This window comes from Salmo trutta, chromosome 24 (assembly GCF_901001165.1).
Source record: "Salmo trutta chromosome 24, fSalTru1.1, whole genome shotgun sequence".
NCBI classification, from domain to species: domain Eukaryota; kingdom Metazoa; phylum Chordata; class Actinopteri; order Salmoniformes; family Salmonidae; genus Salmo; species Salmo trutta.
In genome coordinates, this window is record NC_042980.1 from 38,411,435 (window position 1) to 38,426,477 (window position 15,043).

General features: G+C 45.3%; 1 protein-coding gene across 1 annotated transcript in view; it reads left to right on the forward strand.

Moving 5' to 3' along the window:
• Positions 1-1,256: 1,256 nt before the first annotated feature.
• The window catches only part of LOC115160556 (DNA repair protein REV1), a 40,649-nt gene continuing 26,862 nt past the window's right edge, over positions 1,257-15,043 (forward strand). The window contains exons 1-2 of the mRNA XM_029710720.1: positions 1,257-1,711; positions 9,197-9,329. Coding sequence (XP_029566580.1) covers positions 9,206-9,329 — 124 coding nt within the window. The 5' untranslated portion in view covers positions 1,257-1,711; positions 9,197-9,205. The remainder of the gene's footprint in view (positions 1,712-9,196; positions 9,330-15,043) is intronic.

The following is a 15,043-nucleotide window of genomic DNA, read 5'->3' on the forward strand; positions in this document are numbered from 1 at the left end:
TCAGTGTAGATGAAGGGGAGGAGACAGGTTAAAGAAGGATTTTTAAGCCTTGAGACAATTGAGATGTATTGTGTACGTATGCCATTCAGATGGTGAATGGGCAAGACAAAAAATATAAGTGCTTTTAAACAGGATATAGTAGTAGGTGCCAGGCACACCGGTTTGTGTCAAGAACTGCAACGCTGCTGGGTTTTTCACACTCAACAGTTTCCCGTGTGTATCAAGAATGGTCCACCACCCAAATGACATCCAGCCAACTTGACACAACTGTGGGAAGCATTGGAGTCAACATGGGCCAGCATCCCTGTGGAAAGCTTTGTTGACCTTGTAGAGTTCCTGCCCTGACGAATTGAGGCTGTTCTGTGGGCAAACTGGATATTAGGAAGGTGTCCCTGATGTTTTATCTATCTGATGATGAACCAGATAGATTTCTACTTAGTGATCTCTCAGATATTTCCAAAATTCTATTTGTCTCACTCAACTTTCCATATGTAGATGTGTGTGTGTGTGTGTGTGTGTGTGTGTGTGTGTATTCCAGTTATATAGGCCTAGCTGTATTTCTGCTCAGACTGTTGCTCTTAACTCCCTAGCCAACATGCAGAGATCTCTCATTCTGCCCCCCTCTCCTCCACCTCTCCCTGTCTTTGACTGACTGACTCCCTAGCCTCTTTCTTTCTGACCCCCCCCCCCCCCCAAGCTAATTCTTCATCCCTTATTACTGCTGCCCTTTCCACCAATAGGAAGACTGCCATGGCAAGCCTCAACATCCGCTGTCTGGAACCATAGCAGCAGGCTGTAGCCTACATCTGTGCACGTGCCAGGTTTTCTGAGGACACTGGCTGGTGGCACAGCGGCCAGTCTGCATCAAAGCACGAGACAAAAGAGAACCAAAAAAAAGTGCTCTTTTTTTGTCGCTGTCACACTCGGCCTAGACTACCCCAGTCTTTTCTTCACCAGAGTCCTAATATAGGCCTACTATAGATAATGCAGACTGTCTTACCAGTCTACACTCCAGTCCAGACCATTTTCTGCTTTGTGCTCTCTCAATTCAATTCTCTCTCCCTCTCTCAGTGTGCGTGCATGTATTAGGGGACCAATAGGCTGGATGCAGTAACAGTAAAAACACAGCCCATTCAAGGAGGACGTGCGTGCGTGAGAGGATATGTGGGTGGTCGATAGTAGCCCACCACATCCGCTCGTCCCTAATCCCTTTGGCCAAATCCTATTTAGATTTTTAGACCCCTTCTCCGGTGTCTAAACTGAGGAATCGCCACTTTTCTCTGCTGTGGAGACCGAGGATTTAAGGGCTAAGGGAAATGGGCAATGAAATGGAACTTGTCCCTTCACAGCGCTGCGTCAAATGTAGTGTTGTTGAGTCGCCACTGGGTGGCACGATAACCCCAGCCAGCTTTCACCGACCTGACAGGGAGGACGGTTCATACCGTAAACAGTGACGGGAGAAACCGGGCAGTTGAGAGGTAGAGCCAGAGAGGAAAAAAGGCAGCCAGGCTGCTGAAAATGGAGAGTACACGGAGAAGGGTGATCGAAAATAATGCAAGAACCACGAGAGGATGTCAAACTCGGAAGACCACGACAGTTACACTAAACTATAAATAAGGAATAACTCCACTGCCTCCTAGACGTTTTAGAAGCCTGCGAGAGCGACATTTAGCTGCTTGCTTTCAGGACAAGTCAATAAAAGAGAGAAAAGGTGAGTACTAAGTGACTACCGCGTTTACAATGGGAACTGTGCAGAGTGCGTGTGGACACTTTGTAGCGCACTCGTGCACCTCTTGTTGGTTAATTACGTAACAGGATTTGGACGTAAGCAACGTGTCCCCACTGTACACATGATATGTGCAGAGTGTGGTGCTGCGACACGATTCATTCTGTTAGCTAGCTACAGTTTGTTGTTTATCAAAAGGTCAAATAGGGGGTACTTATAGTTGTCCTGTTTCACACATGTACAGTGTGGTCAAGCCACAGCCAGTTCTCGCCATGCAGGTCACTAATAACTGTTTGTGTTCAGATCGAGGAGGGAGGAAGCATGGAGGAGGGTTAGTTAGAGAAGGGACTGGTTATATCTGTAACCAACTCCAGCAAGGCCTGCAAGCGTGACCCCAGTAACCTAGTTGCTTTAATCATTTTCAGTACAGTAGGCTGGGGTCAGTGAGGAGAGCAGTGTTAGTTAGCTACTGTACATCATATCTAACAGCTGGAGTCAGTGAGGAGAGCAGTGTTAGTTAGTTACAGTACATCATATCTAACAGCTGGAGTCAGTGAGGAGAGCAGTGTTAGTTAGTTACAGTACATCATATCTAACAGCTGGAGTCAGTGAGGAGAGCAGTGTTAGTTAGCTACTGTACATCATATCTAACAGCTGGAGTCAGTGAGGAGAGCAGTGTTAGTTAGCTACTGTACATCATATCTAACAGCTGGAGTCAGTGAGGAGAGCAGTGTTAGTTAGCTACTGTACATCATATCTAACAGCTGGAGTCAGTGAGGAGAGCAGTGTTAGTTAGCTACTGTACATCATATCTAACAGCTGGAGTCAGTGAGGAGAGCAGTGTTAGTTAGTTACAGTACATCATATCTAACAGCTGGAGTCAGTGAGGAGAGCAGTGTTAGTTAGTTACAGTACATCATATCTAACAGCTGGAGTCAGTGAGGAGAGCAGTGTTAGTTAGCTACTGTACATCATATCTAACAGCTGGAGTCAGTGAGGAGAGCAGTGTTAGTTAGCTACTGTACATCATATCTAACAGCTGGAGTCAGTGAGGAGAGCAGTGTTAGTTAGCTACTGTACATCATATCTAACAGCTGGAGTCAGTGAGGAGAGCAGTGTTAGTTAGCTACTGTACATCATATCTAACAGCTGGAGTCAGTGAGGAGAGCAGTGTTAGTTAGCTACTGTACATCATATCTAACAGCTGGAGTCAGTGAGGAGAGCAGTGTTAGTTAGCTACTGTACATCATATCTAACAGCTGGAGTCAGTGAGGAGAGCAGTGTTAGTTAGCTACTGTACATCATATCTAACAGCTGGAGTCAGTGAGGAGAGCAGTGTTAGTTAGCTACTGTACATCATATCTAACAGCTGGAGTCAGTGAGGAGAGCAGTGTTAGTTAGTTACAGTACATCATATCTAACAGCTGGAGTCAGTGAGGAGAGCAGTGTTAGTTAGCTACTGTACATCATATCTAACAGCTGGAGTCAGTGAGGAGAGCAGTGTTAGTTAGCTACTGTACATCATATCTAACAGCTGATAAAAAAGGAGAGTCTGGAGTTAGTTTGGTAGAACCCCCCTAACATGGAACTGTTTTAAGATGGTCATACATGGGTAATTTTATGCTATTTCATTTACAATTTTAGGACCCATGGAGGTATACATTTTTATTATAAAAAAAAAATGATTTGACAACATTGAATTTGGCCTGTACTACTATAGCCCATAGAAACTCATTGAATAACACATTAATAAAAAAGGCAAAAGAGACAGTAAAAAAATAAATCATGAGGAAGGTTTTGAAGGGTCATTCCTATATCTAGGAGATAAGAAATACAACAGGTGTAGACCTTACAGTGAAATGCTTACTTACAGCTTCTAACCAACAGCGCAATTTCCCCAAAAAATTAATAAAAAGCTATTAGGTGAACAAGGTAAGTAAAGAAATAAAAACAACAGTAAAAAGACAGTGCAAAATAACAGTAGTGAGGCTATATACACTCCGGTACCGCTTGCCATGCGGTAGTAGAGAGAACTGTCTATGACTGGGGTGGCTGGTGTCTTTGACAATTTTTAGGGCCTTCCTCTGACACCGCCTGGTGTAGAGATCCTGGATAGGAGGCAGCTTTGCCCCAGTGATGTACTGTGCCATACGCACTACCCTCTGTAGTGCCTTGCGGTCAGAGGCCGAGCAATTGCCATACCAGGCAGGGATGCAACCAGTCAGGATGCTCTCGATGGAGCAGCTGTAGAACCTTTTGAGGATCTGAGGACCCATGCCAAATCTTTTTCATTTCCTGAGGGGAAATAGGCTTTGTTCTACCCTCTTCATGACTGTCTTGGTGTGTTTGGACCATTCTAGTTTGTTGGTGATGTGGACACCAAGGAACTTGAAGCTCTCAGCCTGCTCCACTGCAGCCCCGTCGATGAGAATGGGGGTGTGCTCGGTCCTCCTTTTCCTGTTTTCCACAATCATCTCCTTAGTCTTGGTTACCACCCGGCCAGGTCTCTGACCTCCTCCCTATAGGCTGTCTGAGACAAGCCACCGGACAGCTGATGAAACTGTGGATTTGCACAACCCCAAAACATTCTGCAGAAACCATCTCGAGGAGCTCATCTGTGTGTTCGTCGTCCTCACCAGGGTCTTGACCTGACTGCAGTTCGGCATCGTACCCGACTTCAGTGGGCAAATGCTCCCCTTCGATGGCCACAGGCATGCTGGAGAAGTGTGCTCTTCATTTGCTGATATCAGCGTTGTGAACAGAGTGCAGTATGGTGGTGGTGGGGTTATGGTATGGGCAGGCATAAGCTACGGACAACGAACACAATTGCATTTTATCGATGGCAATTTGAATGCCCAGAGATACCGGGACGAGATCCTGAGGCCCATTGTCGTGCCATTCATCCGCCGCCATCACCTCATGTTTCAGCATGATAATGCACGGCCCCATGTGGCTAGGATCTCTATGATTCCTGGAAGCTGAAAATGTCCCAGTTCTTCCATGGCCTTCCTACTCACCAGGCATGTCACCCATTGCGAATGTTTGGGATGCTGTGGATCAACGTGTACGACAGCGTGTTCCAGTTCCCGTCAATATCCAGCAACTTCGCACAGCCATCGAAGAGGAGTGGGACAACATTCCACAGGCCACAATCAACAGCCTGATCAACTCTATGCAAAGGATATGTGTCGTGCTGCTTGAGGCAAATGGTGGTCACCAGAAACTGACTGGTTTTCTGATCCACGCCCCTTCTTAACTGTATTCCCAGTCATGTGAAATCCATAGATTAGGGCCTAATGAATTTATTGATTTCCTTATGTGAACTGTAACTCAGTAAAATCTTTGAAATTGTAGCATGTTGCGTTTATTTTTGTTCATTGTAGATTGTAGGCCAAATCGTTCGGACGATACAGATGTTTTTGTGAGAAGACAGATTTTCAGGATGTCTCCTGGTCTGACAAACAGTGCTGTAGTTCTGCCACTTTCCACCACAGATACGGACGGCCGACAGGCGGATGAGTTGGATTTTCTGTGTCCATAGCATTTCTCCATCCTCCTTTTTCGTTTCAGCCTACTTCTCTTCCTTTCTGAAGTCTTCTTGTGTGACGTCTCCTCCCTTTTGAACTGACCTGAGTGTGTTCTTCCTGCTCCTGCTCATTTGCATGATTTGAGCTTCTGGCCCTGGCAGGATCTAAGTGACATGCTTCAATCACAGCAGGTTTGACAGTGATTGTCTATCTGTGTCTCTGTTCATTCAACAGACGTGGCTCAGTTGGTAGTGGGTTGCTGACTGAGACTGGAGTCGGTGCTAAAGGGAGAGTACACTCCAAAATCTACAATTGATGAGCTCTCCTTGAGCACCGGAAACCGCCTCATGTCAAATTGGACCACAGACAAGCAGATGGACTCTAACGCCGTTAGAGGAGGGGGTTTGAGGAGGCCTCAGTGTGAGAAGAGAGCTATGATTCTCAAGGCCAGAACTAAAGTGTGCAGAGGGATATTGGAAAAAGAACATAATAAGAGAGAGGGTGAGGATTGTTTCACCGTAGTCACACCTTCTGAGAGAGAAAGAGGCACTCATGATATCGGGTGAGAAAATGGGGGGAGAGCAACACGTGTGTGTGTGTGTGTGTGTGTGTGTGTGTGTGTGTGTGTGTGTGTGTGTGTGTGTGTGTGTGTGTGTGTGTGTGTGTGTTCGGGACAAAGAGACCAAGGAGGGTGAAAGGATATATAGTCAGCTTAAGGAAACACCAATCTCCCACATACACTGTTATATAGGGTGGGGCTGATGTACATCTCCCTGTGTACATCACTAATTACAATACAAGCCGAACCTCTCATTCCAAAATCATGGACATTTTTAATATGGAGTTGGTCCCCCTTTTGTGGCTATACCAGCCTATAACAGGCTCCACTCTTCTGCGAAGGCTTTCCACTAGATGTTGGAACATTGCTGTGGGGACTTGCTTCCATTCAGCCACAAGCATTAGTGAGGTCGGGCACTGATGTTGGGCGATTAGGCCTGGCTCGCAGTTGGCATTCCAATTCATCCCAAAGGTGTTCGATGGGGTTGAGGTCAGGGCTCTGTGCAGGTCAGTCAAGTTCTTCCACAGCGATCTCGAAAAAACATTTCTGTATGGACCTCGCTTTGTGCATGTGGGCATTGTCATGCTGAAACAGGAAAGGGCCTTCCCCAAACTATTGCCACAAAGTTGGAAGCACAGAATCGTCTAGAATGTCATTGTATGCTGTAGCATTAAGATTTCCCTTCACTGGAACTAAGGGGCCTAGTCCGAACCATGGAAAAACAGCCCCAGACCATTATTCCTCCTCCACCAAACTGTACAGTTGGCACAATGCATTGGGGGCAGGTAGCGTTCTCCTGGCATCTGCCAACCCCAGATTTGTCCGTTGGACTGCCAGATGGTGAAGCATGATTCATCACTCCAGAGAACGCGTTTCCACTGCTCCAGAGTCCAATGGCGGCGAGCTTTACACCACTCCAGCCACTCTACACCAAGGTGTGTTGCAACCAAGGACAGACGATTATTACATGCTTCAGCACTTCTGTGAGCTTGTGTGGCCTACCACTTTGCGGCTGAGCTGTTGTTGCTCCTAGACATTTCCATTTCACAATAACAGCACTTACAGTTGACTGGGGCAGCTGTAGCAGGGCAGAAATTTGACAAACTGACTTGTTGGAAAGGTGGCATCCTATGACAGTGCCATGTTGAAAGTCACTGAACTCTTCAGTAAGGCCATTCTACTGCCAATGTTTGTCTATGGAGATTGCATGGCTGTGCGCTCTAATTTATACACCTGTAAGCAACGGGTGTGGTTGAAATAGCCAAATACACTAATTTGGGGTGTCCACATACTTTTGTATATATAGTTTACATAGGGCCTCTAAGGTGCAGGGTTGAGTAACCGGGTGGTAGCCAGCTAGTGACAGTGACTAAGTTCAGGGCAGGGCACTGGGTGGAGGCCGGCTAGTGATGGCTATTTAACAATCTGATGGCCTTGAGATAGGAGCTGTTTTTCACTCTCTTGGGCCCAGCTTTGATGCACCTGTACAGACCTCGCCTTCTGGATGATAGCAGGGTGAACAGGCCGTGGCTCGGGAGGCTTAGGTCCTTTGATCTTTTTGGCCTTCCTGTGACATCGGGTGCTGTAGATATCCTGGAGGGCAGGCAGTGTACCCCAGGTGATGCATTAGGCAGACCGCACCACCCGCTGGAGAGCCCTGCGTTTGCGGACTGTGCAGTTGCTGTACCATACATTGGTGCAGTTGCTGTAGCAGGCGGTGATACAGCCCGACAGGATGCTCTCAATGGTGCATCTGTAAAAGTTTGTGAGGGTCTTAGGGGCCAAGCCAAATTTCTTCAGCCTTTTGAGGTTGAAGAAGTGCCGTTGCACCTTCTTCACCACACTGTCTGTGTGGGTGGACCATTTCAGATTGGCAGTGATGTGTACGTAGAGGAACTTGAATCTTTTCACCTTCTCCACTGCGGTCCCGTCGATGTGAATGGGGACATGCTCTCTCTTGTCTCCTCAAGTCCACGATCAGCTCCTTCATTTTATTGGCGTTGAGGGAGAGGTTATTTTCCTGGCACCACTCCACCAGGGCCCTCACCTCCTCCCTGTAGTCTGTCTGGTCCCTGTTGGTAATCAGGCCTACCACTGTAGTGTCATCTGCAAACTTGATGATTGAGTTGGAGGCGTGCGTGGCCACACAGTCATGGGTGAACAGGGAGTACAGGAGGGGGCTGAGCATGCACCCTTGTGGGGCCCCAGTGTTGAGGATCAGCGTAGTGGAGGTGTTGTTTCCTACCCTCACCACCTGGGGGCGGCCCATCAGGAAGTCCAGGACCCAGTTGCACAGGGCGGGGTTGAGACCCAGGGTCTCGAGTTTAATGACGAGTTTGGAGGGTACTATGGTGTTAAATGCTGAGCTGTAATTGATGAACAGCATTCTTACATAGGTATTCCTCTTGTCCAGATGGGTTAGGGCAGTGTGATGGCGATTGCATCATCCGTGGATCTATTGGAGCGTTATGCAAATTGAAGTGGGTCTAGGGTGTCAGGTAAGGTGGAGGGGATATGATCCTTAACTAGTCTCTCAAAGCACTTCATGATGACAGAAGTGAGTGCTACGGGGCGATAGTCATTTACTTCAGTTACTTGTGTGATTATATACAGTGTACGTGTACTTACCTGCTGATGAGGAAGGAGAGGTTAAGACTATAAAGCAAGAGAGGACGTGCTCTATGTGTTGGACATGATGAGAGGACTCTGTATGTCTTGGACATGATGAGAGGACTCTGTATGTGTTGGACATGATGAGAGGACTCTGTGTTGGACATGATGAGAGGACTCTGTATGTGTTGGACATGATGAGAGGACTGTATGTGTTGGACATGATGAGAGGACTCTGTATGTGTTGGACATGATGAGAGGACTCTGTATGTGTTGGACATGATGAGAGGACTCTGTGTTGGACATGATGAGAGGACTCTGTATGTGTTGGACATGATGAGAGGACTCTGTATGTGTTGGACATGATGAGAGGACTCTGTGTTGGACATGATGAGAGGACTCTGTGTTGGACATGATGAGAGGACTCTGTATGTGTTGGACATGATGAGAGGACTCTGTGTTGGACATGATGAGAGGACTCTGTATGTGTTGGACATGATGAGAGGACTCTGTATGTGTTGGACATGATGAGAGGACTCTGTGTTGGACATGATGAGAGGACTCTGTATGTGTTGGACATGATGAGAGGACTCTGTATGTGTCGGACATGATAAGAGGACCCAGCTTTTCATAGTTGTGCATGTTCATATCAGTCTGAAATGTGGGGCTAGAACAAATTCTAAGGTTGTTGCGTTTGTGTGTGTGTGTGTGTGTGTGTGTGTGTGTGTGTGTGCGTGCGTGCGTGCGTGCGTGCGTGCGTGCGCGCGCGCGCAGGGTGGATACATGGCTGCCAAGGTGTCCAAGCTGGATGAGCAGTTAAAGCTGGACGCCCCGAGAGAGAAGCCGAAAGATGGCGCCTGCTCCAGCATCTTCACTGGGGTGGCCATCTATGTCAACGGGTACACAGGTGAGACAAATGGGAATTAACCGATACACCACCCCTACCCCACTGATCCTAGCGTGATCCCTCATATAGCTACTTGACTACACTCTCTGTGCAATTTTACTTTAATGTGTGTGTGTATTACTAGATAATAGACATGGTTCATGTGGTGTTCAGTTCTTAAATGTGTTGTATGTTTAACTTTCTGTTTCCTCCCCCTTTCCCCTCTCCTTCCCAGTTGTGTAAAGTGCTATAGTAAAAACACTTTAAAGTACTAAAGTCATTTTTTGGGGTATCTGTACTTTACTATTTTATATTTTTGACACATTTTACTTCACTACATTCCTAAAGAAAATGATGTACTTTTTCTCCATACATTTTCCCTGACACCCAAAAGTACTCGTTACATTTTAAATGCTTAGCAGGACAGGAAAATGTGGTCTAATTCACATACTTATCAAGAGAACATCCCTGGTCGTCCCTACTGTCTCTGATCTGACGGACTCAAATACTTTGTTTGTAAGTGATGTCTGAGTGTTGAAGTGTGCCCCTGGCTATCCATAAATAAATAAAAACCAGAAAATGTGGCCGTCTGCTTTGCTTAATATAAGTAATTTGAAATGATTTTTACTTTTGATACTTAAGTATATTTGATGGCATTGAGGAGTACATCACATCAGTCACTGGCTTTATCGATAAGTGCATCGAGGACGTCGTCCCCACACTGACTGTACGTACATACCCCAACCAGAAGCCATGGATTACAGGCAACATTCGCACTGACCTAAAGGGTAGAGCTGCCGCTTTCAAGGTGCAGAACTCTAACCCGGAAGCTTATAAGAAATCATTCTATGCCCTCCGACAAACCATCAAACAGGCAAAGCGTCAATACAGGGCTATGATTGAATCGTACTACACCGGCTCCAACGCTCGTCAGATGTGGCAGGGCTTGTAAACTATTACAGACTGCAAAGAGAAGCACAGCCGCGAGCTGCCCAGTGACACGAGCCTACCAGACGAGCTAAATCACTTCTATGCTCGCTTTGAGGCAAGCAACACTGAGGCATGCATGAGAGCATCAGCTGTTCCGGACGACTGGTTCCGGACGACACGCTCTCCGTAGCCGATGTGAGTAAGACCTTTAAACAGGTCAACACTCACAAGGCTGCGGGGTCAGACGGATTACCAGGACGTGTATTCCGGACATGTGTTGACCAACTGGCAGGTGTCTTCACTGACATTTTCAACATGTCCCTGATTGAGTCTGTAATACCAACATGTTTCAAGCAGGCCACCATAGTCCCTGTGCCCAAGAACACGAAGGCAACCTGCCTAAATGACTACAGACCTGTAGCACTCACGTCCGTAGCCATGAAGTGCTTTGAAACACCATTATCCCAGAAACCCTAGACCTTCTCCAATTTGCATACCGCCCAGATCCACAGATGATGCAATCTCTATTAGAGGTCGGCCGATTAATTAGGGCCGATTTTTCACGTTTTCATAACAATCGGTAAACAGCCTTTTTGGACGCTGATTACATTACAATCCATGAGGAAACTGTGTGGCAGGCTGACTACCTGTTACGCGAGTGCAGCGTGAAAAGGACCTTGTGGCTGCAATGAGCCAAGGTAAGTTGCTTGCTAGCATTAAACTTATCTTATAAAAAAACAATCCATCTTCACATAATCACTAGTTAACTACACATGGTTGATATTACTAGGTTAACTAGCTTGTCCTGCGTTGCATATAATCAATGTGGTGCCTGTTAATTTATCATCGAATCACAGCCTACTTCAACTTCGCCAAACGGGTGATGATTTAACAAAAGCACATTCGCGAAATCGTTGCACAAATGTACCTAACCATAAACCTCAATGCCTTTTTAAAAATCAATACACAGGAGTATATTTTTTTAAACATACATATTTAGTTAAAATACCTCTTTGGGCTAGACGTGCCGCTAGCAACCCACCTCGACAAGGTCCAGTGAAATTGCAGAGCGCGAAATTCAAAATACAAAAATCGTAATATTAAACATTCTTGAAAATACAAGTGTCATACATCATTTAAAAGCTTAACTTCTTGTTAATCCAGCCGCGAAAGCATACCATGCGATTATCTGAGGACAGCGCCCCGCGTACAAAAGCATTAAAAACATTTTCCAAACCAGCAGAGGCGTCACAAAAGTCCGAAATAGCGATAAAATAAATCACTTACCTTTTGAAGATCTTCCTCTGTTTGCAATCCCAAGGGTCCCAGCTACATAACAAATGGTCATTTTGTTCGATAAAGACCTTCTTTATATCCCAAAAAAGTCAGTTTTGTTGCCGCGCTTGATTCAGTAATCCACCTGTTCCACTCATTCGAAATGCATACAAAGGAATTCTAAAAGTTACCAATAAACTTCGTCCAAACAAGTCGAACAACGTTTCTAATAATCCTCAGGTACCCTAATATGTAAATAAATGATGAAATTTAAGATGAGAATAGTGTGTTCAATACCGGAGATAAATAATGAAGTGCGCGCCACAACACTACAGTCAAAATGAGAGCCACCTGAAAAACTACAAATTCTAGCTCATTTTTCAAAAAACAAGCCTGAAACCCTTTCTAAAGACTGTTGACATCTAGTGGAAGCCATAGGAACTGCTATCTGGGAGGAATAATAATAATTCCGGATGGATTCTCCTCGGGTTTTTGCCTCCCATATCAGTTCTGTTATACTCAGACATTATTTTAACAGTTTTAGAAACTTCAGAGTGTTTTCTATCCAATACTACCAATTATATGCATATCCTAGCCTCTGTGCCTGAGTAACAGGCAGTTTACTTTGGGCATGTCAGTCATCCGAACATCCGAATACTGCCCCCTATCCTTAAAATAAATGCATATTAGCAGGCAATATTAACTAGGGAAATTGTGTCACTTCTCTTACGTTCAGTGCAATGACATAACGTTGAAGGTTGTACAAGGTAACAGCAATATTTAGACTTAGGGTTGCCACCCGTTAGATAAAACACGTAACGGTTCTGTATTTTACTGAAAAAATAAACTTTTCCAAAATGATAGTTTCCGGATTTGACCATATTAATGACCAAAGGCTCGTATTTCTGTGTTTATTATAATTAAGTCTATGATTTGATATTTGATAGAGTAGTCTGACTGAGCAGTGGTAGGCAGCAGCAGGCCCGTAAGCATTCATTCAAACAGCACTTTACTGTGTTTGCCAACAGATCTTAGCAATGCTTGAAGCACAGCGCTGTTTATAACTTCAAGCCTATCAACTCCCGACATTAGGCTGGCAATACTAAAGTGCCTATAAGAACATCCAATAGTCAAAGGTATATGAAATACAAATGGTATAGAGAGAAATAGTCGATGCGTCAAAATTCCTATAATAACTACAACCTAAAATGTCTTAACTGGGAATATTGAAGAACTGGGAATATTGAACCACCAGCTTTCATATGTTCTCATGTTCTGAGCAAGGAACTTAAACGTTAGCTTTTTTACATGGCACATATTGCACTTCTACTTTCTTCTCCAACACTGTTTTTGCATTATTTAAACCAAATTGAACATGTTTCATTATTTATTTGAGACTAAATAAATACAATCTATGTATTATATTAAGTTAAAATAAAAGGGTTCATAATGTCATTATTACAAATATAAAAATCAGCCGATTTTTAATCTGTATCGGCTTTTTTTGGTCCTCCAATAAGCGGTATCGGCTTTGAAAAATCATAATTGGTCGACCTCTAATCTCTATTGCACTCCACACTGCCCTTTCCCACCTGGACAAAAGTAACACCTACGTGAGAATGCTATTCATTGACTACAGCTCAGCGTTCAACATCATAGTCCCTTCAAAGCTCATCACTAAGCTAAGGATCCTGGGACTAAACACCTCCCTCTGCAACTTGATCCTGGACTTCCTGATGGGCCGCCCCCAGGTGGCGAGGGTAGGTAGCAACACATCTGCCACGCTGATCCTCAACACTGGAGCCCCTCAGGGGTGCGTGCTCAGTCCCCTCCTGTACTCCCTGTTCACCCACGACTGCATGGCCAGGCACGACTCCAACACCATCATTAAGTTTGCTGACGACACAACAGTGGTAGGCCTGATCACCGACAACGAGACAGCCAATAGGGAGGAGGTCAGAGACCTGGCCGTGTGGTGCCAGAATAACAACCTATCCCTCAACGTAACCAAGACTAAAGAGATGATTGTGGGCTACAGGAAAAAGAGGACAGAGCACGCCCCCATTCTCATCGACGGGGCTGTAGTGGAGCAGGTTGAGAACTTCAAGTTCCTTGGTGTCCACATCACCAACAAACTAGAATGGTCCAAACACACCAAGACAGTCGTGAAGAGGGCACGACAAAGCCTATTCCCCCTCAGGAAACTAAAAAGATTTGGCATGGGTCCTCAAATCCTCAAAAGGTTCTACAGCTGCAACATCGAGCGCATCCTGACTGGTTGCAACACTGCCTGGTACGGCAACTGCTCGGCCTCTGACCTTTAGGCATTACAGAGGGTAGTGTGTATGGCACAGTACATCACTGGGGCTAAGCTGTCTGCCATCCAGGACCTCTACACCAGGCGCTGTCAGAGGAAGGCCCTAAAAATTGTCAAGGACACCAGCCACCCCAGTCATAGACTGTTCTCTCTACTACCGCATGGCAAGCGGTACCGGAGTGCCAAGTCTAGGACAAAAAGGCTTCTCAACAGCTTTTACCCCCAAGCCATAAGGCTCCTGAACAGGTAGTCAAATGGCTACCCGGACTATTTGCATTGTGTGCCCCCCCAACCCCACTTTTTACGCTGCTGCTACTCTCTGTTTATCATATATGCAGTCCCTTTAACTATACATTCATGTACATACTACCTCAATTAGCCCGACCAACCACTGCGAGCCCGACCAACCAGTGCGACCGCACATTGGCTAACTGGGCTACCTGCATTGTGTCCTGCCAACCCCTCTTTTACGCTACTGCTACTCTCTGTTCATCATATATGCATAGTCACTTTAACCATATCTACATGTACATACTACCTCAATCAGCCCGACTAACCGGTGCCTGTATATAGCCTCACTACTGTTATAGCCTTGCTGCTGTATATAGCCTCGCTACTGTTATTTTTCACTGCCTTTTTACTGTTGTTTTTATTTCTTTACTTACCTTGTTCACCTAATACCTTTTTTAAAAATTGTGCTATTGGTTAGAGCCTGTAAGTAAGCGTTCCACTGTAATGTCTACACCTGTTGTTGTCGGCGCACGTGACAAATAAACTTTGATGTGCACACTGCCCTTGATAGTATCACTGCTCTTTAATAAGCTTTACGTATCGGCCTCACTGCCTTCGTCAGAGCTTTTGTGAGTTTTTTTAATTAGCACCCTTATGTAGACCTAGCCCCACCCACATCCGTTCAGCCCACTATCTGAGAGACGGAGATACTAACGAATACCTACTTTATTCTAGAGCTGGCTGAATATGTTTTGACGTATAACTACAGTTGAAGTCGGAACTTTACATACATTTGGGATGGAGGCATTAAAACTCGTTTTTCACCACTCTACACATTTCTTGTTAACAAACTATAGTTTTGGCAAGTCGGTTAGGACTTCTACTTTGTGCATGACACAAGTCATTTTTCCAACAATTGTTTACAGACAGATTATTTCACTTATAATTCACTGTATCACAATTACAGTAGGTCATAAGTTTA